The 26168-nt window shown below is 40.3% G+C and overlaps 1 protein-coding gene across 4 annotated transcripts in view; it reads left to right on the top strand.

Annotated features, from left to right (window-relative positions):
- The window catches only part of LOC120302146, a 67217-nt gene extending 44099 nt beyond the window's left edge, over positions 1-23118 (top strand). For all 4 annotated transcript variants that reach the window (XM_039330139.1, XM_039330137.1, XM_039330140.1 and 1 more), the window contains exons 2-7: positions 2967-4714; positions 12630-12726; positions 13140-13344; positions 15099-15718; positions 17936-18081; positions 20826-23118. In XM_039330139.1, the coding sequence (XP_039186073.1) occupies positions 3165-4714; positions 12630-12726; positions 13140-13344; positions 15099-15718; positions 17936-18081; positions 20826-21621 (3414 nt within the window). In that variant the 5' untranslated portion in view covers positions 2967-3164 and the 3' untranslated portion in view covers positions 21622-23118. The remainder of the gene's footprint in view (positions 1-2966; positions 4715-12629; positions 12727-13139; positions 13345-15098; positions 15719-17935; positions 18082-20825) is intronic.
- The last annotated feature ends 3050 nt before the right edge of the window (positions 23119-26168 follow it).

Below are 26168 nucleotides of genomic sequence, written 5' to 3' on the forward strand. Positions count from 1 at the left end.
GCAAAAGGGATAATTTGTGTTGTTGTGGGAGGCAGAAATAGTGAAGGAAAAGATGAGAAGGTAGGTAGCAGTTGGGTGTAACAGAGACATTTGAGCCCTGAATAGAGTGAACATATTCAGTTTGATAAGTCTTGATCTATGTTTAATCCATGGGAAATTGTGCCATCTTTTCTAATGAATTTGAGCTTAGCTGTTTAGGGATGTAATCACTTTTTGTAATTCCTTCTCCCAAGACAGATGTCCTGGGGAGTTTGAATAGGGTACTTGCTGGTGCCAGATTTGTGTCCATTTGTTCTGTCACATAGATATTTGCCAATTTTTTTAATACACGGTATGTGAGGAATTGTTGACAGATCATGGCTTGTACTGAACTGAAGAATCTGCTTGATTTAGTATCCTCAAATAGCATTGCCAAATAAGATGTACAGATACATTAGTATCTAGCTTCATTCTTCAATCTGAATCATTGTGGTTCATTGTGTTGGAAAGGTCAGTCTTAACAAACTGGAAAGCATAATTTGGCTTGCATGTTACCAACATTTAGTTAGAAGTTAGTTAGGCAAAATATGAACTAGATACTGTATATACATATGCTCTATCTATATCCGAATATATTCAGTTTGCTTCATTGGATATGAAATTATATAGATACAAGTATTGACAGTACCAATGAGGGAGGGGATTCCTAACTAATGACAAAGCTCTTAACCTCCTTCTGAATTCCATTAGTGTTTAAGAGGGAGGCAAAGTGGGTTTTTAAAAAGTAAATGTAAAAGTAAACCATAAATCCTGCCTTAATAAATGAGAGAGAGAGAGAGAGAGAGAGAGGATAGATAGATAGATAGATAGATAGATAGATAGATAGATAGATAGATAGATAGATAGATAGATAGATAGATAGATAGATAGCTGTCAGAGGTGGCCACTAAACAAGGATTACCTATAATTCATTCTTTGATCATTCATATTATTGCTGTTGATTATTCCAGGATTCTAGGCTTATTGTTGCATGTGAACTCAATTATTGTTTTAAAATTAGCCAAGGAATACAATATCACTGCTCTCAAAATGATTATACATTTTGGGGATGATGATGCATGCTGTCTGGGAAAGGGGAATATACAGATTGTCTAGATGGTGTTATGTTGATTTCAGAAAAGTCCATTTATTTATTTTAGTGTTGAGTGTATCTGTGGACAGTATCTAATGACAAATACATGTGACAATGCTACTACCCCTTTTTCCCCAAAACATGTTTTATTTATTATCATGAACATGATGTGAACCTGGAGTATAGGTGAATGCAAATGCATGTCTTTAAAATTGTACTCGGGGAGTGGAAAATTACTGTTCAGATCATAGGAAAAGAATCCATGGAGTTGCTCCGATGGCTATAATTCAGCAGATGCTTTTTTAGACTAAGCCTTCTTGAACATGATCTTCCATGTGAACATGCCTAAAATTATGCTGTAAATGTTCTCCGAGAATACTTGCTTTTCCTTTCCCTTCTTTTTGCATCATTTCTGGGATGTTGCTCTTCTGAGCTGCATCATCACGATTTCTTGCTAAGTCTGCTCTCATGCTGTTCTTTATTCACTCGTTCACGGCAGAACATGTTGTAACCTTTGATCGCACAAGAAATCCTTTTTCGCCACTACCTGTGATCTTCTCCAAACAGAACAGGAGAAATAATGAATAAAACCAAGTGTCGGAAAATAAGCCATTCCAGATGGGATGATGATTAGATTGAGGTGGTAGACTGATTACAGAAAGATCTTGAAAAAGTATCAGCACATTAATTACACACATTAGATATGGTCAGCAGTGCTTTTCCGGTTAACTCTGAAGAGTGACTCCAATCAGTCTCAAAAGGCAATGATTCTTAGTTTACCCAGGAACGCTTTTACTGTATGCGGAGGAATTGTTACCCTTGTACATAATATGTACACATTAATCAGATGTAGTGATGTAGTGATTCTATTAGTTGTAGCATTGTGCTTGAATGTAATAATGCTACATTACACTAAGGTTTGGTATCTGTGTATTTTCAATGAAGTTGTACAGTAGGACACAAGAAAGGTGCCGAGATTTTGGCACCATGGTCTAGGATAGTAGTAGATGTTCTTAAGATGTTCTTTCACTACAATTGGCCATGCTACATTTTATGGATTTGTTGATAGGTAATTGATGGGAAATGGGGTGAAAAGATAAATGTTTGTAAACTTAGAAGGAATGAAGAATCGCTAAATTTGTTTGTACCTGTGATGAAGTCGTTTATGTATTTCTTTTCTTTTTGTTACATTCTAGCTTTGCATGAAGGGGAAGCATCAGAAGTCTACTATCTTCTTCCCATGCCATTCCCGATTTCCTTCCAAAAGATCATCACTCGCTTCTCAGATTCTTCTGTTATGGTTATGCTACCCAGTAGTAGTGATGAGAAGGCAAATTTGATTCAAACCGTCGTACTGTGTCAAAGAGTAGTAGTTTGATACTTTTTATTATAGGAATAAATAGCAACCATTCCCTTACGTGAGGGAAAGAAAAAGAAATGATACCAAGGCAAACACTCCCAAACTAAGGAGCTTCTAATGGTGTTATCTTTACTAAAGAACTCCCTTCTTTTGAAGATGTATAAAACTTGGGTTTCCTAATACATTTGCTCTTGATTGCTATACAGGTAGTCCTTGACTTACAACCATTCATTTAGTGACTGTTCGAAGTGACAACAGCACTGAAAAAGAAGTGATTTATGACCATTTCTCACACTGAGGATCGTTGTAACATACTCATGGTCATGGGATCAAAACCTGGACACTTGGCAACTGGCTCATATTTATGACAATTGTGGTGTCCTGAGGTCGTGTGATCACATTTTGCAACTTTCTGACAAGAGGTCAGTGGGGAAGCCACATTCACTTAATAACCAGCCTTTTTTCTCTCTCTCTCTCTCTCTTTTGTTTGATCAGGTTTCTCTTCTGCTTGATGATTTGCAGTCATGACTCTGGAGAAATCCCTGCTCTTTAATGTGAGCGCCTGGATAGCAGCCTTCTGCTGTCCGTGGCCAGGACCTCTGAACATCGACTGAAGGGTCTGACAGCCCATTCATCCTTTTGCCCTCCCCTTCTCAAATCATCCATCCGTCCAGTCACCCATGTCGATTTGCTATGACATACATCAGCGCTGATGAGAGGCAGGAACACTCTCGGGTGATTTTGAGCTGCCAGAATAATCAGCTGTACGTGCAACATGGCTTCAAGGAGTTCTCAGTTAGCAACATGCAGCCCTTAAAGAACATGGACACTCGTATTTTCACTGGAGACCTTAATCCTGTAAATAAAGGAGGCAATAATGCAGGAACACATCTGTATCAGAGCATGGAGAATCTACACTGGGCCACGGTAGCTGATCCAAACTGCCTCCCCCACTGTGGAAATGTAGACAATAAACTCATCTTTCATTGCAAAGGCACAGCCTCCTGTTCCAGGTATTCCATGGAAGATTCCCTTACTCCCAGTTCACCTGAACGTTACCGACACTTCTCCCTTCCATCAGGTCAAGGGATCCCTTCAGCACCAGATATAGCCATTTCCTCTTATGCCAAAGTGCCTCCGTGGTTTCTTTCCTCCATAAGTGGGGATGCCAAAAAAATCCTAAAAGAAAAACTTAGAATTCACAGTAGTAAAGCTCCTGAGATTTGCAAGCCACTCAGAGCTCAGCCTTCTTTGAACGATTCGGCTGCAAGGGAACGTTCTCAATGCCGGGCCTGCCAGCAGTATAAGAATGGCTGCTCCCCTAACTGTTGCACCATATTTGTGCAGCATGCCACTCTTGCTCATGCCCCATGGGTGGCATTAGGGAAGCAACGGCCTTGTTTCTACAGCAGGCTAGCCAGCCCAGAAGACATCAAGCAAGAAGCCCAGAGAAGGCTGCAGATCAGGAGGCAGAACAGCTCCCCCAACTTGACCCTGCATTGTGCCCTTGATAGTCAGAAAGTGATCAAATCCCAAACTATGGGATCATTAAATGGAGATGGAGAGAGGGGAGACTGCAAAAGGACTCTAGAAGAGAGCAGGAAAGCTGATTGCAAAGAGAGACTCTACATTCCAACTTTTGAAGAGTTCAAGAGGATGAGAAGCAAGGCAGCCCTTTTTCTCAATGGCAATAGTGAAATTGTGAAGGATAAAACAGAAGGAACCCAAAAGTTGGAGGAAAAAAGAAGTCAAAAACAGGATCATGTTAAAGAAGTGGTTTCAGTCACAGATGATGATGATGATGTTGACGATGAGGTGTTTCATGAAAACAGCCAGAATGCTTCCAGGTTTATTGGCTGTGAAGAAAATTCATCCACGTGGGACAGAAGTTTCTGCCTAATAAATATCCCTATGGCCAGGGATAAGATTTCCGAAGTCCCAGCATCATCAGAAACTGTGCCAGTTCCCATTTGTTCTAGCCCAGTTCCAAGATCACCTCTGCAACCTGCTGCAGCATTTAAGAAGGAGGGCAAGAAAGATTTTGTGGAAGGAGAAAAGCAAGGATTGGATGCAAAAAACATCAGCGAAAACCTCCACTGCACTGGACAATCTCTGGTGCCCGAAACTCCATCGTCTTGCTGCCCGCTGCTGTTAGACGCAACTGATATCTCCAGTTATGGAGCTAAGCTTCAGAAAATGAAGGATGAATTTATAGGTACTGCTCTGGACCTCATTAAAAAGAGGTAATCATTTCTGCTAGAGATCTTGAAGAAAGTTAGGTCCGAGGGAACTTAGTAATTTCTAATATTTGTATGCTATAGAGGTGAAGTACTGTAGATCGGTTTCGACTAGTGTGAAAATTGATGTCCTGGGTAGCATCCTTAATCTAGGCCAGGGGTAGGCAATCTTGGCTCTTTTATGACTTGTGGACTTCAACTCCCAGAATTCCCGAGCCAGCGTGGCTTAGGTATTTAACTGTGGCCTTCTTCCCAGCATGCAATACCATCATATGCTATGGAGAAAACTCAAGACCTTACTTCATGCTCCCTCATTCAACCACAATTACAAAAACATATTGTTCAACCATGCAGTCCCAAGCAATGAACTGGATCATATATGTTTGTCCATCATCGGCTCTACTGGATTACCAAACCATTAGTCCCAGATCAATGGCTATTGGACTTGTGAGCCAACACCATTCAAAAGCAAGCATTTGAGGCAATGAAAAATAATTTGTTTGTGGTGTTAGGAATTCTGGGAGTTAAAGTCCACGAGTCATAAAAGAGCCAAGGTTGCCTACCCCTGGTCTAGGCTATTGGGAAGTTTCTTCTGAGATAATCATATAACTTCAACCCAAGAAGTAGGGTTGGCATTATGTGAATTTATACTATAGAACAAAACAATGTTTTTGTTTCAAAGAAACAGTTTCAAGTTGTGCTTCAACGAGAATTTTGCACCATATTCTTGTGGCTTATTTCACACTTCATGCCAAACCAAGTTTAGCGTGGTGTGTAAACCTCAGCTTTTGGCTTAGCATTCGTGCTTAATATACATTAAGCTTAGACAATTTGTGAACCCAATCTTTATCTGATGCAGGAAGGATTTCCCTCATAATTGAGGGGAAAGAGTAAAGGCGGGATTAGATCTTTTCCTCTGTGAATTTATTGATTTTATCTGAGCAAGTTGAAGTAACTGGATTTTATTACATGACTCTGTCCTATGAATGCTCATGACCTATGTTGGCATATAATGCAGAGGTCTCCATGGAGTGGGGACGGGGGGGGGGAGATAAAAAATGCCAAGGGGAATATGACCTGGCAGTCAAAGCCCTGCTACTTGTATGTGTATTGCGTGCAGTACACATAACAAAGAGAATGGACTTCATTCTGGCTTTTGCTTTTTCATTCTGCTGATGTGGTGCCACACTATAACTGAACACTGTAAAAGAGCCTAGCTTCTCCCTGTCCTCTTCCTGTCCGTCAACATGACAGTTAACATATCAGTTGCTATTTAAACCCTGGAATGTAGTAGATCTTAGCTATGGCTAGCAAAAATAAGTCACTTTATAAATATGGCTTTATTACAGTCTTAACCAGTGTTAACAATCAACTGCATTTTTGTGGGTTACAGAATTGGAGGTAATACTTAAGCAGCTAGATTGTTGCTAGATTTGGGAGTTAAAACATTCTCAGGCTTCACTCTTGGTCTTTTGATAAAGACAGAAACAATTGCAATGTTGGAAATCTTAGAAAAATAGAAAGGAAAGGAAAAAGATACAAAGTTGTAGGTTCTGATCTTCTTTACAGTAAGCATAAATACAAGTGTAGATGTGCCTCTTTCTCTAAAGTTACATTGTGATTCTCTTTTTTTAATAATCTATGCTATCTAATTCTTAAAACCATAGATCATAATTTCTTCTGTTTTACCCAAAAAGTCCATAAAGGGTTTCCAGTCATCATTAAATGTAGATATCGTCTTTTCTCTAATCAAATAGGCAGTGGGTTTTTTTGTAAAAAAAAAAAAAAAAAAAGGTGCTGAAACTCACATACGTCATACAACCCGCCTTGCCTACCCTACAAGGTTCCATCCAAAAAAGATGCCGGAACTCCGTTCTGGGTGTTCTATGAGAAAAAAAGCCCTGCAAATAGGTCAATTTGGCCATCTCAGCAAGTTCTATCATCTTCACCAACCATTCCTCTGTTGTAGATATATCCATATGTTTCCATCTTTGTGCTTCAATAACATTTTTCTTTCCTTTTTTCTTTATGCATGTTCATTTCCTCTTTTATTTCCATTCATTCATTCTGTATGTTGCCCATCTTACTGTCCAAAGTGACTCTGGGCAGCTCTCTTTTCGCCCTCTTGTTCCTTACTTTATTTTAGTTTGTACTAATTTTTACTCTTGTTTTTAAAACTTTCAATAATATTATATTTTTAAAAAGGTGAAAGTGTTGAGTTCACTTTAGTAACATACATGAGGCATAGAAATTGTTTGAAATCTGCCGGCAGTACCAGGTACTTGTGTGCATTGTCTTACTGGCTATTTTACTCACATTGCATTTTAAACTGTGGTTTGTTAAACAGCCCATTATGGTCTATTCCATACATAATCCTAAACCATTGTCAGGATATATAAGCCAAAGCGGCTGAAATCATATATTGTGCTTTCCCAAAATAAAACAACTTATATTTTGGTTTAGCGATTGTGTGAAGACAACCATAATATAAATCCATATTATATGACTGGACTGACTACATTTCAGTTAGCATTCATTTATGTAACATAGAAGCAAATGGGAAGATTTCATGAACTATTTTGGCATTTTTAAGCATCTTAAGATTAAAAACTTGATATTAAGATTAAAAAAAATATGATATGCAATGCTCTTATCTTTTTGAAAACAATATTTTATGGGAAGAAGAGACTTGTGCATGTAATCTTATGGGGGGAATGTTAAATTTGCCCGCACTTTTTGCAAGATCAGGAGTCACTTCTTTAAACATTGTTTGTTCTTTTTGTTTTTTTCTCCTTTTTTCCCTTTTTGTTTTGCACTTTGTATTTTTTTCTTTTTTCTTTCTCATTCCAGATCGATTCAGATTCTCTTTTAGCACTGTTAAACTTAGAGTAATAGAGTTGGAAGGGAGCTTGTAGGTCATCTAGTCCAACCCCGTTCGAGCAGAAGACCCTATATCATTTCTGACAAGTGGCTGTCCAGTCTCTTCTTGAAAGCCTCCAGTGATGAAGCATCTACAACTTCTGAAAGCAAGCTGTTCCATTGGTTGATGGTTCTGTCAGAAAATTTATCCTTATTTCTAGGTTGAATCTCTCCTTGATCAGTTTCCATCCATTGTTCCTTGTCTGGCCTTCAGATGCTTTGGAAAATAGGCTGTCACCCTCTTCTCTGTGACAGCCCTTCAAATATTGGAACACTGCTATCTATCAGTGTATCTATTCAATGTTTCTCAACCTTGACCATTTTAAGGCATGTGGACTTCAACTCCCAGAATTCCACAGCCAGCAACGCTGGCTGTGGAATTCTGGGAGTTGAAGCCCACATGCCTTAAAATGGTCAAGGTTGAGAAACACTGAATATGGACTATCACATATACAAAGGAATGAGGAAAGATATATTAGGGTTATCAGGAAGATGGTTGAAAAAAGAAGAGTTCAGGCAAAAAGTGTATTGGACTCAAGCAACTTGACTTTGTTACACAAAAAAGGTAAAAATAGCCATTTATTTTATGATCACAGAGAAAGTGGGTATAGAAAATGACTGACATTCTCAGTTATAGAAATGCCCAGTCTGAACAGCTTTGAAACAGAGTTCTGATGAATTCTTGCTACTGATCTTATTGGCCAGGGCTGATAATGCATGAAATCAAGAGCATTTAAATGCATTTGCTGGACCATCGTGGTAGTGACATATGAAGAATGCACAAGAGATAAAGTACTTTTAAATGTTGGGCCAATTAAACAGAAATGTGCTTCCAGGGCAAAATCTGGTTGGTAGAGAAAGGACCGCAGAAGATTATGTAAATAAATAAAGGACAGGGATGGACCATTGCAACAAAAAACAAAATCTAGGATAGATTTGATAGATAAGACAGTTTTCTGAGAGCTATGTTTTCTGCTATATAGAAGACACTTGCAATGCTTTCATATAATAAGAGCCATGCATTAGTTCATTTATAATCACCCCAGCTTTTTTTCCAATTAGCACCCTCCTAAACTGATCCCATGCCAGATTGTGTGTCTAACTTTATTTATTTTTTTCCTCATCCAGAAGTCATCAATTTCCTTGTTCAGTTACAACATTTGGTGATCTAATAGAAGATGAGAGAATAGATGAAAAAAATATTTGGCCGGAAGTTAACTGATGTAATACAATAAGAAATAATATGCAGACATGAGTGAACCAGGATCCATTCAAAATGGAATTGTGCATATATATGCGTGTGTATGTATATGTGTGTGTGTGTATACACACATACACAAACACACATATATAGGCACATGCTTGAACACAGAAGCAGACAGATTTATTCAAATGCAGAAAAAAATCCTGTATAATTAATTAACTAAAAAATAAAATAAATAAACTTTATTGTCATTGTATCTGAATACACAGTGTACACATACAATGAAATTTACTTGACACCCAAAGACCAGGTACCACACACATAATCCCCAAACACACTCCCACCCACTAAAACTAAAAGCACTTCCTCTCTTGGGCATTCTTTATTTGTCTGCAGATGCTATTTTGGTCTAACAGATTTCTTGTAAGTGCTCTGGACTTCAAGAATCATCTTCAATAATAAAAGGTTTTGGTGCTTTAGTTACCTACTTTTGTGCTACAGCATTGAATAACCTTCTAGAATCTAGGCACAAGTCCTCTGTTGGCTAAGTACAGGGGGTCTTCAAATGTGGCCCTTTTATGACTTGTGGACTTCAACTCCCAGAATTCCTCAGCCAGGCATGCTGGCTGAGGAATTCTGGGAGTTGAAGTTCACAAGTCATAAAAGGGCCAAGTTTGAAGACCCCCTGGCTAAGTATGTTGGATGACTTCATTGGAAGCCAGCTTATTTCCAGGCACAAGGGGAGATTATGTTTGCAGTTTGAAAGGGCAGATATTTTTATTCTCTCAAGGAACACTGCCTCATATGTGTGTTTTCTCAGCAATTAAGATCTATAAAAGAGGTCTTTCTTCCAAATCCAATTTATTGAAAGGCTAAGCAGGTTTCCATGAGCGACACAGCAGTTTATATGCCAGATTCAACTAATCAGGGGTATATATAAGCCACATGTTTTGCCTTCCTGACTTTGTGAAGATCTTTATCTTTCAAGATTGACGTGTCTTTTGGCTCTACTCTTCTGCTTGCATGTGGGAGATAATACCCCTGATATTATAAGTTTCATACAAAATGCTTTCAAAAATAACAGTGATACGGGCTCAAGTCTGTAGTGGATCTTTTGGAATGAAAGAGATCTGAGATAGTCACAATTAATTATTTAAGTGTATTCATTTTAAATATACTTAAATCTGCTCCCAGCAGATCCCCAAATGAGTTGCAGATATATCTATACATACATTATTTTAAATCAGTGGAACTGTTTGCCTCCCAGAGTTGTGGGTGCTCTATCACTGGAGGTTTTCAAGAGAAGATTGGACAGCCATTTGTCCAGGATGGAATAAAGACTCCTGCTTTGGGCAATGGGGGGTGGACTAGAAGACCTCCAAGATCCCTTCCAGGCCTATGATTCTATGATTCCGTATAAGGATTTCAAAATATTTAATTTACTAAATTATGAAATTAGAATACAGTATTTTTTCTACTTTTTGTAGATTGCTTTATCATTTTGCTTTGTATTGTACAATTCTAGCACAATGGTAGTATTTACAACAAGGCTCTTTTATGGGTCTTCTGTAAATAAAATAAGCATTCTTTGCAGTGGATCCTTGACTTCTATTAAGTCCTTGACTTACAACAATTCGTTTAGTGATCATTCGAAGTTACAACAACACTGAAAAAAGCGGCATGAGCAATTTTCATACTTAACAACCATTGCAGTATTATCAAGGTCACATGATCAAAACTTGGGTGCTTTGCATGTATTTATGACAGGTGCACTGTCCTGGGGTCATGTGATCACCATTTGTAACCTTCCCAGCTGGCTTCTGACAAGCAGCGTCAATGGGGGAAGCCAGATTCACTTAACGACTGCATGATTCACTTAACAACTGTGGCAAAAAAGGCCATGAAAATCACTTAACAACTCTCTTAAAAACTGTCTTGCTTAGTAACAAGAATTTTGAACTCCATTGTGATCGTAAGTTGAGGACTACATATAAATGATTCAGCGTTGGCAATATTTTAGGGCACATTGAATACTCAGTGTGTGAAGATCTGCATGATAATGATTAAAATACTCTATACCAGTGGTTCTCAACCTGTGGGTCGGGACCCCATTTGGGGTCGAACGACCATTTCACGGGGGTCGCCAAACAACGCAGTCCGCCATTTTTTCCCCCTTTCCCTTTTATTCTATTGGCTTTTGAAAGCCAATAGAATAGACTCTCTTGAATAGAGTCTAATTCTATTGGCTTTCAAAAGCAATAGGAATTGTCCAGGCTGTCTCTGCCCTGCTGAGCCCGCCAAAAGTCCCATTCTGCAAACGGTGCTGCACCAGTTGAGTAGTCCTCGACTTACGACCGGTTGAGTAGTCCTCGACTTAACGACCGGTTGGGGGTCACGGCATTAAAAAGGTTAAGAACCATTGCTCTATAGAGATAGAGGGTATCATTCTACAACAAGATGAGCCGAGGTGGCGCAGCAGTTAGACTGCAGTACTGCAGGCCACTTTAGCTGCCTGTTCAGCAGGTCAGCGGTTCAAATCTCACCGGCTCAAGGTTGACTCAGCCTTCCATCCTTCCGGGGTAGGTAAAATGAGGACCCAGATTGTTGGGGGCAATGTAAATATATATATATATATACATTGCTTACTGGTGTACACCGCTTAGAGAGTGCTTGCACTTAAAGTGGTATATAAGTCTCATAAATAAATAAATAAATAACAGCATCTAGTTATTTGACCTCAAATTTTAAAAAAATCTCTTATTCCAAACATGTTTGCAGAAAGGAATGATATCTCTGAATCCTATTAATAAATCAGTATAAAGGATACACGTCTAACATCAGGAAAAACCTTCAATATTTATTGAATAAAGATATGAATATGAATTGAGACAGTGTGGGGCAGAGATTAAGACCCCATGCTAGGAATCCGGGGACTCTGAGTTCTAGTCCCGCCTTAGGCAAGAAAGCCAGCTGGGGGAACCTTGTGCCGGTCACTCTCTCTCAGCCCAACTCACCTCACAGGCGATTGTTGTGGGGAAATAGGAGGGCGAACAAATATTAGGCAAGCCTGCTGCCTTGAGTTATATAGAAAAATAATAGTAAAGATTTTAAAAATCTAAATCTAATGTAAAAACTGAATATTTACTAAGCACTCATATGATTTTTGCGGTTCTAAGCGGAGCGGTTCCTCACTCTTAACTCTCAGTCTTCCGTGCCTTGGGTCTTGCTACACTATTTGCTCATAATTTATGGATGAGAAATTATATGTGACATCTCATGATTTAGGGAGCACTTTGTGACGATGCAACAGAAGGTTTTCTTCTTTCTCAGGATAAATAAAACCCTGTTATCCCAGCATAACAAAGAAAGAGAATATGAGTTTATTACCATTCTATCTGAAGGAGTTTACCTTTTTCAAATTACCATAATTTCAATTAGCCTTATCACCAGAGGTACCTTGTTTGAATAACCTATACAGCAGTGTTTCCCAAACTTGACAATTTTAAGGCATGTGGACTTCAACTCCCAGAATTCCACAGCCAGCGTTGCTGGCTGTGGAATTCTGGGAGTTGAAGTCCTCATGCCTTAAAATTGTCAAGTTTGGGAAACACTGCTATACAGGAATGAGATGAAGCATTCTCTCTTTCATTAGTCAGTACAAATAGATTTGCATTTTAAATGTAACTATTTGTTCCTGGGACAGTTAATTAGTTGAATGTAAATCAGCTGCATCTTCCAAACTATTTTAAGCCCTATTTTGCGAATAGTATTAATTGGATTTTGTCCCTTTTCTCATAGCTGCACTGGTGAAATTGCCCTTGATCTCCCTTCCCCCAAGTCCTTTGAAATTCAGAAAGCAGATCACACTTTTGTGGAAGACTGTCATCAATCCACAGTAAGTTAAGTGGCTTGGGCCGAGGGTCTCAAATAAAAAAGGATGCGTCGTGATTTGAATGATGCAACTTAGGCACTTGCATTAGATTCTGTGACGCAAGTACTAACTGGCGTCCTTTGAGCAATGACATCATGATGCAGGTGTCGTCGCTTTGATATGGTTGTGGTTTCTTATATACACTGCTGCCATAGGGTCACCGAGAAGCAAATGAAGAAATATCTGCTGCAGTACTATCATGCAAACTCTTCTGCCGCTGTGACCACATTACAACATTGAACAGATCCACACAAGGGACAGATGCATGTTTGGTGAATCTGACAAATATTAACTTGCTGTGCGCATCCCTGTTAACGTATATTTGGCTATCTTGTGTAAAACTTTCTTCTGAATCCACTTTTTTTTTAACCTTCCAGAGCTCCAGCTCAAATTGCCGCAGATCAAGTTCTGACATCTCCTACGAAACCCCGGTCTGCGCCAAAGTTCAGCGGGAGTGCCGGCTACGGCCTCATTTCAGTGATCCAATGCCAACAGATGCCGTAAAGAGGAAACAGCTGGAGTTGAAGATAGCTGCAGTAGCCCGACACCATGCCCAGAAGCGCCGGCAAGAGAGAGAATCCAGTAAATCCCCTGTCTTTGTCTCCTTTTTTATAATGGGTTGTCCTGCCTAGATGGCAGCATTGGTTGATCTTGAAAACCTAATAGTTTTCAAAGATCAAAAACCATTAATTAGCATCTGATTAATATTTGGGCTGGAGACTATTGAAATCCAGAATTATAGCCTAACCTGGGAACTTGAAGAAACACCTGAAAAAGATAATAGCAAATCATTTTATACTGTTGTCGATCTGTCACCAGCTGCTCAACTCATCTCTCATGAGGTCACAGGCAAGAACACTAAAGTTTCATGATCTAATGAAATGTTGCACTTTTAAAGGAAAAAGTTTTACATTTAATTTTATGGGTTCACACATACTATTTAGAGCATTGCCTTGCTGACATTTGCTGTAGGGTCTACAAGAGAAAGAAGAGCACAGGTGCAATGGATTTGTCATTACTTCCTGCCCTTTATGACAAACCCTCTAGAATAGATCAGGGGTCTCCAAACTTGGTGAATTGGTGGACTTCAACTCTCAGAATTCTCCAGCCAGCCAAGTTGCCAAGTTTAGAGACCGCTGCTCTAATAAGCAGATATCTTAGACTAGGCATGTTCTGAAGTTGCTCTTAGTGCAGTAATTGGAAAGGGAAGATAATGCCATCACAGTATCAGGCATTAATCTAGCATTTAATCTTATACAGAACAAGAGACAAACCTGAAACAACTGGTCCTGCAGGAACCTCTGGAGCAAATTAAGAAGTCCACTTACTAAGACAGGGGTAGGCAACCTTGGCTCTTTTATGACTCGTGGACTTCAACTCCCAGAATTCCTGAGCCAGCCATGCTGAGGGAGAAGGGAGAGGTTTCCAAGCTGAGCCATGCTGGCTCAGGAATTCTGGGAGTTGAAGTCCACGAGTCATAAAAGAGCCAAGGTTGCCTACCCCTGGGCTAGGATAAGGAAGAGGAAAATTCTTTCAAACATAAAACCAAGCCATGCAGCGAATGAGACTTTTCTTTCTTAGAAGTCAAATTAAGAACAGAGGCGTTGTTTAGAATTGGAATGTATTTTTTGAATGTAAAAGTAATTGACTTGAAGAATTTGTGATCCACAAGCACCGTATGACCCCCCAGCCATGGATGCTTATCTGTTAGGAGTTTCATGGTGTTTTTTGTTGTGTTAAGTTTTTTAACTGCATATATTGATAATCCTTTATCAAGCCACATAACTACTAGAATGTATTTAGTTTAATAATGGCTGATTCTCCTACCCAACTTTCATAGTTCATTTAATTTTCTTAGGAAATGATGTTAGTGACTTACATTAGCTAGAGATAAAATGATATATATATATATATATATATATATATATATATATATATATATATATATACACATACATACATACATACATACATACATACATACATACATACATACATATGTATATATTTCTTCTACTTAATAATAACAGTAGAGATACTCTTAGGTTGAACTTGACTCCTGGTGAATCCATGGACAGATCTTTGCAGTTTTCTTGATAGCCGCATATGGTTTCCTTATTTTGAGAATTGTTTTCAACTTCCTAATTTATCTTACAGTCTTAGAATTTCCTGCTGGTGTTCCCTCCAAATTAGTAAACTGGTCCAAATTTTGCTTAGTTTCTGAGCAGAATTGGTCAGATGATTTACAAGATTCTAGTGAAAATAACGCTGTATCATTACAGGAGAACCTTTTTATTGCTAGGCATGATGTCCATTCTTTTTGTTTCTCTGCTCAGGTCCACCACTGACTAAAGCCACTGTCAATTATGTTGATGAGAATCACCATGTCCAGAGCAGCTCTTTTCGTTCCAAGCACCGCTGGAGCAACGTTAGCAGTCTCAGTGCAGATAGTGGAATTGCAGGCGGGAATGAGGAGAGAGACAATGCTGACACCACCGTTGGAGGGGTGCCAAGGATTAGGTCATCCAAAATGGAGCGGGCAGATAGTGGTATCAGCCAGGTGTTGGGTAGGAAGTGGAAGAACCGGGCATCAGAAACGTTAACCTCTCTACAGGCCTGGGAAACCCATCAACCTTGCACTGACTGTGGTGGCAGAGATTTTCCATTGGAAACAGATGTCCAGAATCAAAACAGGAAACAGGGCATTCTCTGTGAGAAGTGCCTGAAGTGCAGGACAGAACGGAAAGAATCAGTGTTGGAATTTGTCAACACTGAAGCTAGTTATGGGGAAGACCTACGCATCATCAAGGAGGAATTCTATCTCCCCATGCAAGCAGCTGGCCTCCTAACACAAGAACAACTGTTGGTGGTTTTTAGCAATATCCAGGAGCTAATTGACCTCAATGAAAACTTTCTGGAGTATCTTCAAGAAGAGATTGATCAGTCTTTTGAGCAGGTAGTGTGTGACTTCAAATCGCATTTCCCTTTCCGTTTGCAACAGTTGAATTGTTTCTTATTTGTTTCTGAAGCATGCTAGTTTGTAACACTTAAGACTTACTGTGTCCGAGCTGCTTCTTCATTGTCTTGTTGACATCCGATGAATTGAGAACTTCAGAATTCTGAGAAGGTGCCCTCCCGATATTTGGTTGCATCAATGTATCCCAGAATCCTTCCTGCTCATCTATCTAGGAGAGGCACATGAAGAAGCTCCCAATTTAGTTAACTGAGTGGGTGTTCTTCCCTATGAAGTCCACCTTCATTGCCCAAAACTTCAGTAAACCCGTTGCGCTGTGACATCTGCCATCAATTACAAATACAAGCATTTCTTTTGGCTGAAGGTAAATGATGTTAACAAGCCGCGATACCTTCTAATTTAATGTAAAGCTAATTTAATGTAAAGACTGCCTGTTTATATTTTGTAGTTCATTATTGCCTCTGAAAGGTAACCAGTTCTCAACTTACAACCATTTGTTTAGTGACCAGTTTATCAGCACTGATAAAGTGTTCCTCACTCTTAGAAGTGGCATCCCCACAGTCAACTGATTAAAATTTGGGTGCTTGGCAAATGGCATATATGTATGTATGATAGTTGCACCATCCCAAAATCATTTGATCATCCTCTGTGACCTTCCCAACCAGATTCTGACAAAGACAATGGGGGGGGAGTCAGATTCAGCTAATAACTGCACGATTCTCGTAACAATTGCAATGATTCAGCTAATAATTGCAGCAGAAAAAGGTAATAAGATTGGACATGACTCACTTAACAACCACCCTTAACAACAGAAATTCTGGTCCCAACTATAGTCTTAAGTCAAGGACCACCTGTAATACAGAAATTCATTTTCACTGCATCATCCCAATGCAGTAGTGTTTGCCTCCGAGTGAATAATTAAAAGAATCTTAGCTTTGCCAACAGTTAATGAATGAATGAATAAACATTATGGTAGTTAATTTCTTAAGTATTACTCAAACCACCCTGCAGATTGTCCAACTTTCCTGAAGGCATTCAAGGTTATTTATAATGGATTGGAAAGGCATTTCTTAAAACGTTATGTCAGTCTGAAAGCTTTACTGGTTAACCTCAAAAGCCAGATGAGACAGAGATTATTATTTTAAGACTGGCAATCACTTTGGGGAAGAGCTTTCATTTAATATTAGTACACAGTTATTGCACTTCCCCCCCCCATACCGAATGTCCCAGGCATACAAAGCTCTGCTTTAATTTTTAAGCGACAGGTGGCCTCTCTATAAAATTGGGAGAATTGCTGGCCAAACTGAGTTGGGTAGGGCAAGGAACTTGCAGCCTTCAAGCACTGTTAAACTGCAAGCCTTGGCAAAACAATTAATATGGCTAATCATGAGGGATCGTGGGAGCTGTAGCTTATCAACAGCTGAAGGAGCACAGGTTCTTTGTCTTCTGGAATAAATGGTACCGATCCAGATAGACAGATGGTCAGAGAAAGGCCATAGTTCAGGCTATAGCCAAATTTTATACTTGCTTGATTCCTGGCCACTCTGGGTAAAGCTGAAAAATTCATTTTTTATTTTTTTTATAACTGAGAAATTTCTTATAACTGAACAACCCTGAATGAGATGGCCCAAAGGTCTGGTGATATAGTAGGAAGTCTTGTAACCACTAATTTTGTCACCTGGTCGAAGAATGCCATCTCCTCCCCATTAATTATTTATCCTTCATTATTTGAAGGACACTTAGACAACTTTTATAGTTTGGTCCTCCCAAAGTAACCTATCATCAAATAGAAAAGTAAAAAAAGAAAGACAAAAATTGCGCTGTTTACAAAATTTGTGTATCTCACAAAACTCTTACTAAAAAGCTAAATAAAATTTCTGATTACAGACAGTGTTAAGCTTTCTTGAATTTCTGTACAGAAAAGATGGGGCACACGTTTTTGCAGTTATGAACCCACCAGCAAGAGGCCTTGCTTCTTAGCTCTCTGTCCTATTGTCTTATTGTAATAGATCGTATTTAAAAAGGACTCCAGGAACAATGTTAATATACAGGTAAAATATGGCAAAGAATTTGCCCTTGAGGCGTTTATCACATTGAATATATGTATTTTACAGTCAACCGGCAATACAATACAGTATGCTGATGACTTGGAAGACCTCAAATATTTCTGTTTCTCTTCTTCATCTTCTATGTTGACAGGGTGATGATGACCTCATGACTGTGTGCATTGGTGAAATATTCCTGGAGTTTGTGAACATGCTGCCTGCATTCCAGACATATTGTCTGCAGCAGCCATCCTCCGTGAACATGCTCAATGCATTGGAAAAAGAAAAAGAATTACTCAGGTGAGGAGGGTTCCAAATTTTAACTAGGTAACATGTGAGCAGGAGGTTCAAGAACAGAAAACATGCTTGGAAACAATTATGCTTTGGGGAATGAATAACTGATGAGGTTTTCCAGAGAAACTATTGTTGACTAGAGCTGAGGAACAGATGCTTCTGAGCTTGTACCAACAGAGAAATGTTGGCAACTGGAATAATGAACTGGCTTTACTCCCTTGTTGGTTTCCCTAAGTCACAGGTAGTCTTCAACTTATGACCACAAATGAGCCCAAAATTTCTGTTGCTAAGCAAGACAATTGTTAAGTGAATTTTACCTCATTTTGTGAGCTTTTTGCCAGATTTATTAAGTGAACTACTTCAGTTGTTAAGTTGGCTTCTCCATTGACTTTGCATGTCAGAAGGTCACAAAAGGTGATCACATGACTCCAGGACATTGCAACCGCCATAAATACATGCCAGTTGCCAAGTGTCTGAATTTTCATCACATGACCATGGGAATGCTGCAATGGTCGTAAGTGTGAAAAATAGTCATAAGTCTCTTGTTTCAGTGCTGTTGAACTTTGAACGGTCACTAAATGGACTGTTGTAAGTCAAGGACTACCTGTAATGGTTCAGGTTAGAAACTGGGAAGCCATGAGTTCTAGTCCCACCTTAGGCCCTGAGCCAGCTGGGTGGTCTTGAATCAATCCCTCTCTCTCAGCCCATGAAGAAGGCAATGACAAAGCAATTCAGAAAATCATGCTAAGCAAATGGCAGGGACTAGTCAACACTTTGAGTCAACCCTGACTCAGAGGTACAGTGAAAGTCTCTAAGATAGATTCTGTTACTTTGCTAAACATGAAGAGAGTAACTGAAACTATTGAGCCACCCTAAGATTTTATTTTAATTCATTACTCCTGAAGTAGAAATGTGTAAGTACAGCAAAGTGGATTCTTGAAGAAAATGTCCATCTTCTGTGAAGCCCTCCCCCCCCCAATCTAAATATTTGATAGTTAGAAAGGAGATGTAAGACTACGATTAGGAATTTAGTATGTTCTCTTGGAAATACAAATTCTTGCCCAAAGTATGACTTGATAATAAAATCTACATTTGCATTCCCTTGGAATTAGTTAGCAGCTACAAAACTCATAAGTGTTAGAAAACTAGTCCTCGGCTACCAATTGGATAAATCAGATTTAGGAAATTCAGAAAGCTAATGTTTGAATGGTTATATTTAATAGTTACAATTATTTTCAGATGGAACAAGAAGCAAAAAAAATACATTTGAAAGAAAGTGGAATAGAGTATGTTTATAAAGTTCTGGAAATAAAATTGTAATGACCGTTTCGATATTTAATCTGCCGTAGTTTTCGGTATTGTTATTCTACTGGGCCTTTAGAAGCAGTCCCTAGGGATGGGCTCAGTGGCATGAGTTCAGTTGGCTCCAGCAAACCTTATCTAACCCATAACATGATCCTAAACTTTGAGGACTCTACCCAACTAGTGCATTTTAGCTTCTTTTCTTAACATGGATGATCTCTTCTCCATTTGTTAGATGTGAAAAGAAATAGATGCTCTTGGCCCTTACACATTTCTCCATTTTCATGTCTATATGTGAGACATTTTAGAAAAACAAGAATAGGGAGCTGAGGTGCAAAGGGGCAGGCTGCCAGAGTCCCTCATGGGAAGCTGATATAGTAATTTAGTAAGCTAGTAAAGTCACAGGATGCCCTCTGCCATGTACAAAGGCAATTCAAATTGTGATTAAGTAAATCTTTATCATTGGTAAGTGTTGCCCATTATAACTATGAATGGAAGCTTAATTCTGGGGATGCAGCATAATCTATGCTACATTCCCCAGAATTAAACTTCCATTCATAGTTATAATGGGCAGCACTTACCAATGATAAAGATGATAATGTATGCTGCATTCAGCTGTCTTGTCCAAAACATCTGCCTAAGTCTGGATAATAATTGGGCCAGCCTGCTATGCTGCCATTATGCAGAAATGAAGAAATTTGCCTCAATAGGTTTTCTTTGCATCTCTGGTAGGAGTGAATCAGTAGGGTTGACATTTCAATCCTTAAAGATGACTCATAGTAAGATTTGGCTTTTGGGTAGAACTTTTTTTTTTTATTCCATGCTGCATAGTTAATACAGTATAACAAATTAAACCCTGAAATAGGCTGATTGATTATCCAGAAGGATGAGTAGAAAAAGCATCTGCTAGCTAGGCTAGGAGTTAGATAAGGATCAATGAAATTCAAGGAGGGTTGGACTTAGTCCACTTGTGACTACATAGGAATTCTAGGCTGATCCCTCTTTTAACTCCACCTTCAGGTTTTCCTATGGCAGTGGTGGCGAACCTATGCTGCCAGAGGCGGCACTCAGAGCCCTCTCTGTGGGCACGTGCACCGTCACCCCAGTCCTAGGCCTTCAGCTGGGTTTTATAAAACCTTTTCGCTTTAGGCCTCTGCCGCCTAAAAAGGTTCAATCAATTAGTCAATTTCAACTTTTCACGGAAAAAAAAAGATCTTGCAAAGTTGGAATTGATTGATTGAACTTTTTAGTCCCACCCATTCTGTTGTTACCACTGCAGCTATGCTCACCCAATGGGCCACACCCACCCGGCACCCGACGATGCATAAATGGGTTTTGGTTTGCAGTTTGGGCATTTGGTCTCTAAAAGATTCGCCATCACTATTCTATGGTTTTGTATGTATGTATGTATGAAAAAGGTTATGATTTATTGTTTCCATGGTCTGCAGGATATTCCTCAATGTTTCGCAGAATGACAACACCGTCCTTCGTCGCATGAATCTGAGGTCCTTCCTCATAGCTCCACTACAAAGAGTCACAAAGTATCCCCTCCTTCTGAGCCGTATCATCAAAGCCACTATGGAGTACCACCCAGATTACAGCAGTCTGCTGGAGGCCAAAAGCCGCATCGAGTCCCACCTGGAACACATCAACATGAAAACCAAGCAGGAAGGGAATTCGTGGACTCTGCGCTCCTTCCGCCAGGACAGTAAGAAGAACAGGGAGGTGATCAATATTGAAATGAGGGAAACTGCTCTCAAAACGATGGGCTGGCTGCGGGAAGAAACACGGTTTGTGATGGAAGGACCCTTGCAGCTGGCCCAGCCACCTGATGGGCAATGGGTGAAAAAGGGCAGCAAGACGTTAAAGTTCCAGAAGATGCAAGTTCTCCTGATGGTCAATATCAGGCGTGCATCTGAGTCCAGTTTTGAACCGGGGGAGCCAGGCTCTGTGAAAGATGCAGTATTGGTACTTATTCGGGATAAGAACAATGGGAAGTTCAGTTTGCTCAGGGAACCCTTGAGACTCAGCAACTGTGTGGTCTCTGTGGATCCCAATTGTGACGACGCATTTGAACTGCTTGAGATAAGACGGGAATCCTTCATATTTCGAGACGGGGACAAGGCACGGACTCACCACTGGTTTAGGCAGATAAGGAGATACTCTCGGGAGCTGGGCTCCTGGAAGAAGCGGCGTAACGCTTTGCCCAATATCATGATAAGTGCATCTCACAATAGGTCATGAGAAGGGCTGCCCAAGAAATGACTTGGCCGAGCTCTGAAACTCCACTAGGCCTGCTTGAATGTCTCTCGTCAGCCTAATTGCACAAAGGATGAACTTCAGCTATCCAAATAGCATTTGGTGCTACCTATGACCACTATCTACTAAGAAGGACTTTCTAACAAGTGCTTTGTAGTGCTATTTTCACACTGCAGGCTTAACTAAGGCCAAGGCGTAGTGCATGTGTTCATGCAACATGGTAAGCTTGATGGGTCTTTGGTTAGGCTTAGCAAAATGTGCAACCAGTCCCAGACCATTGACTAGTTTATGGTTCCATGTGTTGTGTGAACCCAGGAAGTGGAATAATGCAGGAAGTAGCTTAAGCCTGCGGTGTGAACCACAACCAGTGTTTTTGAATCCTAGAAAAAACAAATGAGTCCATATTTAAACTTGTTAGATCTTCTTATCACCTAGACACTAACCTAGAATCCTCAGTGTGGAAGCTTAACCTGGATACGCACATAGGCAGAGTGTCCTCTTACAGCATTCTTAGTTTGCAGAATCCTCACCCTGGAACTCTTGAGATTAAATAACAGAGAACAATTAGGGATTTCACTGATCTAATCCTCTCTTTCAGCTTCAGCAGTTCTGTTCACATAGAAGCACACTTTTGGGAAATCTTGACTCTCTCTTCATCACCTCAGTGTAAGAATTCTAGCCTCCCTTTCCTGGGCCAGCACTCTTTTTGAAAAACATGGGAGGAATAAAAAAGTAAAGGCTCTGTGGAAGTGAAACTGCTGTCCCTATTGTCATATTGAGAACCAACCCATCGTTTATAGAGCTGGTAGTAAGCAAGCAAGAAAACTACTTGCTTGAGAATTTCCTATACAGGTAGTCCTCGACTTACGACCAATTGTTTAATGACCCGTTTGGAGTTAACGATGGCCTTGGAAGGGGGGATTTAGGTCCCATAAAGCACTTTCAGCTATTGTGAAATGTTGCTTTCCCCTGTGGTCACATGACCATATTTCAGATGTTGGGTGATTGGCTCCCATTTACGACTGATTGCAGCATCCTGCAATCACACGAACACAATTTGCAATGGTTTTTGCCAGTTTCTGGCAAAAACCCCTCCCATTTGGGAGAATGGGTCCAGACTTATGGACCGCATGATTCACTTAATGACTGTTATAAAGATGGCTGTAAAATTGGGTCTGGTTACGTGGGTGCCTCGACTTATGACCATCATGACTTATGATCAAAATTCTGGTCCCTGTTGCAATCGTAAGTAGAGGACTACCTGCAATCACTGAGTAAAGATGTGCTGTTGGGGATCGCATCAGAATAAAACAAAGAGAAGGCATTCTGCTTTTGACCCCGGCCTAAAAAGTATAGCTTGTCCTCGATTTACAACAATTTGTTTAGTGACCGTTCAAAGTTACAATGCCACTGAAAAATGTGACTTAGGACCATGTTTTAACACTTATGACCTTTGCAGCATTCCCATGATCAGGTGATCAAAATTCAGATGCTTGGGAACTGACTCGTATTTATGACCGTTGCTGTGTCCCAAGGTCACGTGATCCGCTTTTGCGACCTTCTGACAAGCAAAGTTTATGGAGAAAGCCAGATTCACTTAACAACCACGGTTACTAACTTAACCACTGCGGGGATTCACTTAACAACTGTGGCAAGGAAGGTTGCAAAATGGGGGCAACCCTCACTGAACAAATGTCTTGCTTAACAACCGCCATTTTGGGCTCAATCGTGGTCGTAAGTCTAGGACGGGTAGGCAACCTTGGCTCTTTTATGACTCAGGAATTCTGGGAGTTGAAGTCCACGAGTCATAAAAGAGGCCAAGGTTGCCTACCCCTGGTCTAGGACTACCTGAAACCAGACGAGGTTTTCACGTCAAGATTCTGAAGCACAGGACTGTTTTTGCACTTCTTGCAAATAGGTTCAACAGCAGTCAAAACAAAATCAATGTTGTTTGGCTGAGGAGATGGGGTGTGGGTGTATGTGTGGAGTGGAAGAGGGCAGGCCTTTCAGGTTTGTGACCTACTGGGGATAACAATCTTCCCTTATGCGGTAAATGGGTATCATTGGCACCAGATCTACGGAGCAGGTCTCTAAGAAATATTGAACTAATAGTGTTAATATTGTGCAGATACGATGAAGAATGTTTGCTGTGTGACCCTGCATGACTTTGCTGCAGAAAGGCACCCTGGGACTATGTAATAGAGATTTCATTTGTATGTATAATAGCGTTATAGGTTAACAAGCAGGTCAAATGTAGAGCAGTATTAATCCAATAAGAGAGAATGTTTAGACAGTGTCCTTGTTTTCACCTTTTCGCTTGCTGTCCCAGGAAATACTACCTTTAGGAGTTGTTTTATTGCTTCTGAGAGGGCTTTGTTTCATAATGAAAGTCTATGAGTTGTCCTCTTTTGCTCTCAAGACCAAGTAGGTGCCAGTTTGTTGAATTTTACATTGCACAGAATGCATGTAATATGTAAAATGGAAGGGAAGCCAAATACATGTTTGACATTCACCCACACATATTCCTGAATATCTATAGAATCCTGTGGATAAGCAATAGCCTCTTTTTAAGCATTAGTGGACTTATTTGTAAATGAATTAAAGAACGACTGTAGAAATCCAATACTGTATATATCAATTAGTTCCGATCTGTCTTCCGCTAATAGGGTCTAGTTACCTCTCGTACGGTAGTTGGTGATTTAACTACATAAAAATATGCATTTCCCAATTTTCATCAAACAGGAATCTTACAATATTCTCTAGTCTAGATCAATAATATATTTTAATAATCCCTTTTTCTTAATTATTGTAATTATTTTGCAAAGTTTCCATATGCTTCTCTGGCATGCTTGCTGTTCAATATCTGTCATTCTACAACCCCTAGTGATACTTGTCTGTCTTCCCAGTTATTTCAAGCATGATCACCAGGAAAGAGGAAGAAACAGAGCTTATTTATGTATTTCTATTTTGTAAACTGTCCAGTAGCTGAAACTCTCTGGGTGGTTTGCAATAAAGCACACTGAAAATAAAATTCGAATAAAAATATATAGATAAAATCCAATAAGATATAAAATAAAAACAGTATCTAAACTAGGCAGCAACATGATGATGTTTGATAAAATTAAAGTACAGTTTGAACAGTATGGCCCTCTTAGCTGCTGCTTCCTTCAGCAAACTTAGCAGACGTCACTTTGGTGCATTCAATAGAAAACTCCACTAGCTTGCCTCCCATAAACAATACATTGACAGTGAATGTCCAGAATTATTCCTGGCCCACTCTGAATTTCTCCAGCAAGCTCCCATAGGAATGCAGGAACGTTGGCTGAGCCACAAATTGTACTGCTGCAAATTGAGGCAAATTCTGCCCCAGCTGTTGTGTTAATTGTAGCATGGCATTCTGCAAGTTGATCATCTGTGCTGCCGCTGGATGCTTGGCAGATTGCAGAACCCCCTGGAGGAAAGGCCATTCCTAAAATTCCTCTTTTTGGGAAAAGGAGACTTGAAAGATTGTCAGCTTTATGAGGTACACCAGATTGGGAACACAACCAAAGGAGCTAATTCTACTTTATTGTAAAGCTATGTTAAAGAAACTTGCAAGTCTAAAAGTACTTCTTTCTCCCTGCTCCCAGCCCCCTTATAGCCCCCAAACTATGGAGGGACTCTTGCTTTGGGCTCAGCTGTCTTTTATCTGACCATTCCGTTGGCGAAGTCTCTTTGCCCTGTCTCCCAAGATCATTCCTACATACTACCGTGTTTCTCCAAAAGTAAAACCTGATCTTACTTTCTTATGGGCTCTGAAGTAAGCACTGGGATTTACTTTGGGGGAGGGCTTACTTTTTGTCAGTACCAGTAGGCCGTGAGCATGTGGGGTAGGTGTGGAGCGGAGCAGGGCCTGTGCATGGAGTGGAGAAGCAACACGACGGTAAGAATCTGGCGGACCAGGTATGGTACCGGTATGGGCGGGGCGCATGCCCTTCCCATGCCAGGCCAGCCCCTGCAGCCCCAGGGCAGCCATGCTGGGCGGCAGTGGGAAGGATGCTGAGGTGGGGGCGTCCAGGCCGACCAAAGTGACAGGTGGAGTGCCGGAGGCTCAGGGAGGGAGGGTGGTGAAGCGGGCGGGCATCCTGCCGTCAGCACCCATGCTGGCTGCCCCTTCCCCGTGGAGCTGGAGAGCTTGCCACACCACCGCCCAGGCTTCCTGAAGCAGATGGGAACTGCAGCCCATCACAGCTGAACAGTTTAGCTGAGCCACAAAATTGAACTCGCAGCGGTGGCACCAGCAGCAGGTAAGACGGGGGGAGGCATATGATCTGGCCTGCCAAAAAAAAAAAATACGGTGGGACGGAGTGGGCAGGGTTAAGTAGGATTTACTTTTGGGGGTGGGGCTTATATTAGCCAGAACCCCCAAAAATAAGCTAGGTCTTATTTTATGGCTTCGGGAAAACACGGTATTTTGCTCTTGTCAGTTCAGGGAGGGAGACTAATTGGCAGCATGGCAGACTCCAACAGAATCCCCCATCTGTCCTGATTAC

The sequence above is a fragment of the Crotalus tigris genome, unplaced genomic scaffold (genome assembly GCF_016545835.1).
Source record: "Crotalus tigris isolate CLP2741 ecotype Arizona unplaced genomic scaffold, ASM1654583v1 scf7180000024424.1579004, whole genome shotgun sequence".
Lineage (NCBI taxonomy): Eukaryota > Metazoa > Chordata > Lepidosauria > Squamata > Viperidae > Crotalus > Crotalus tigris.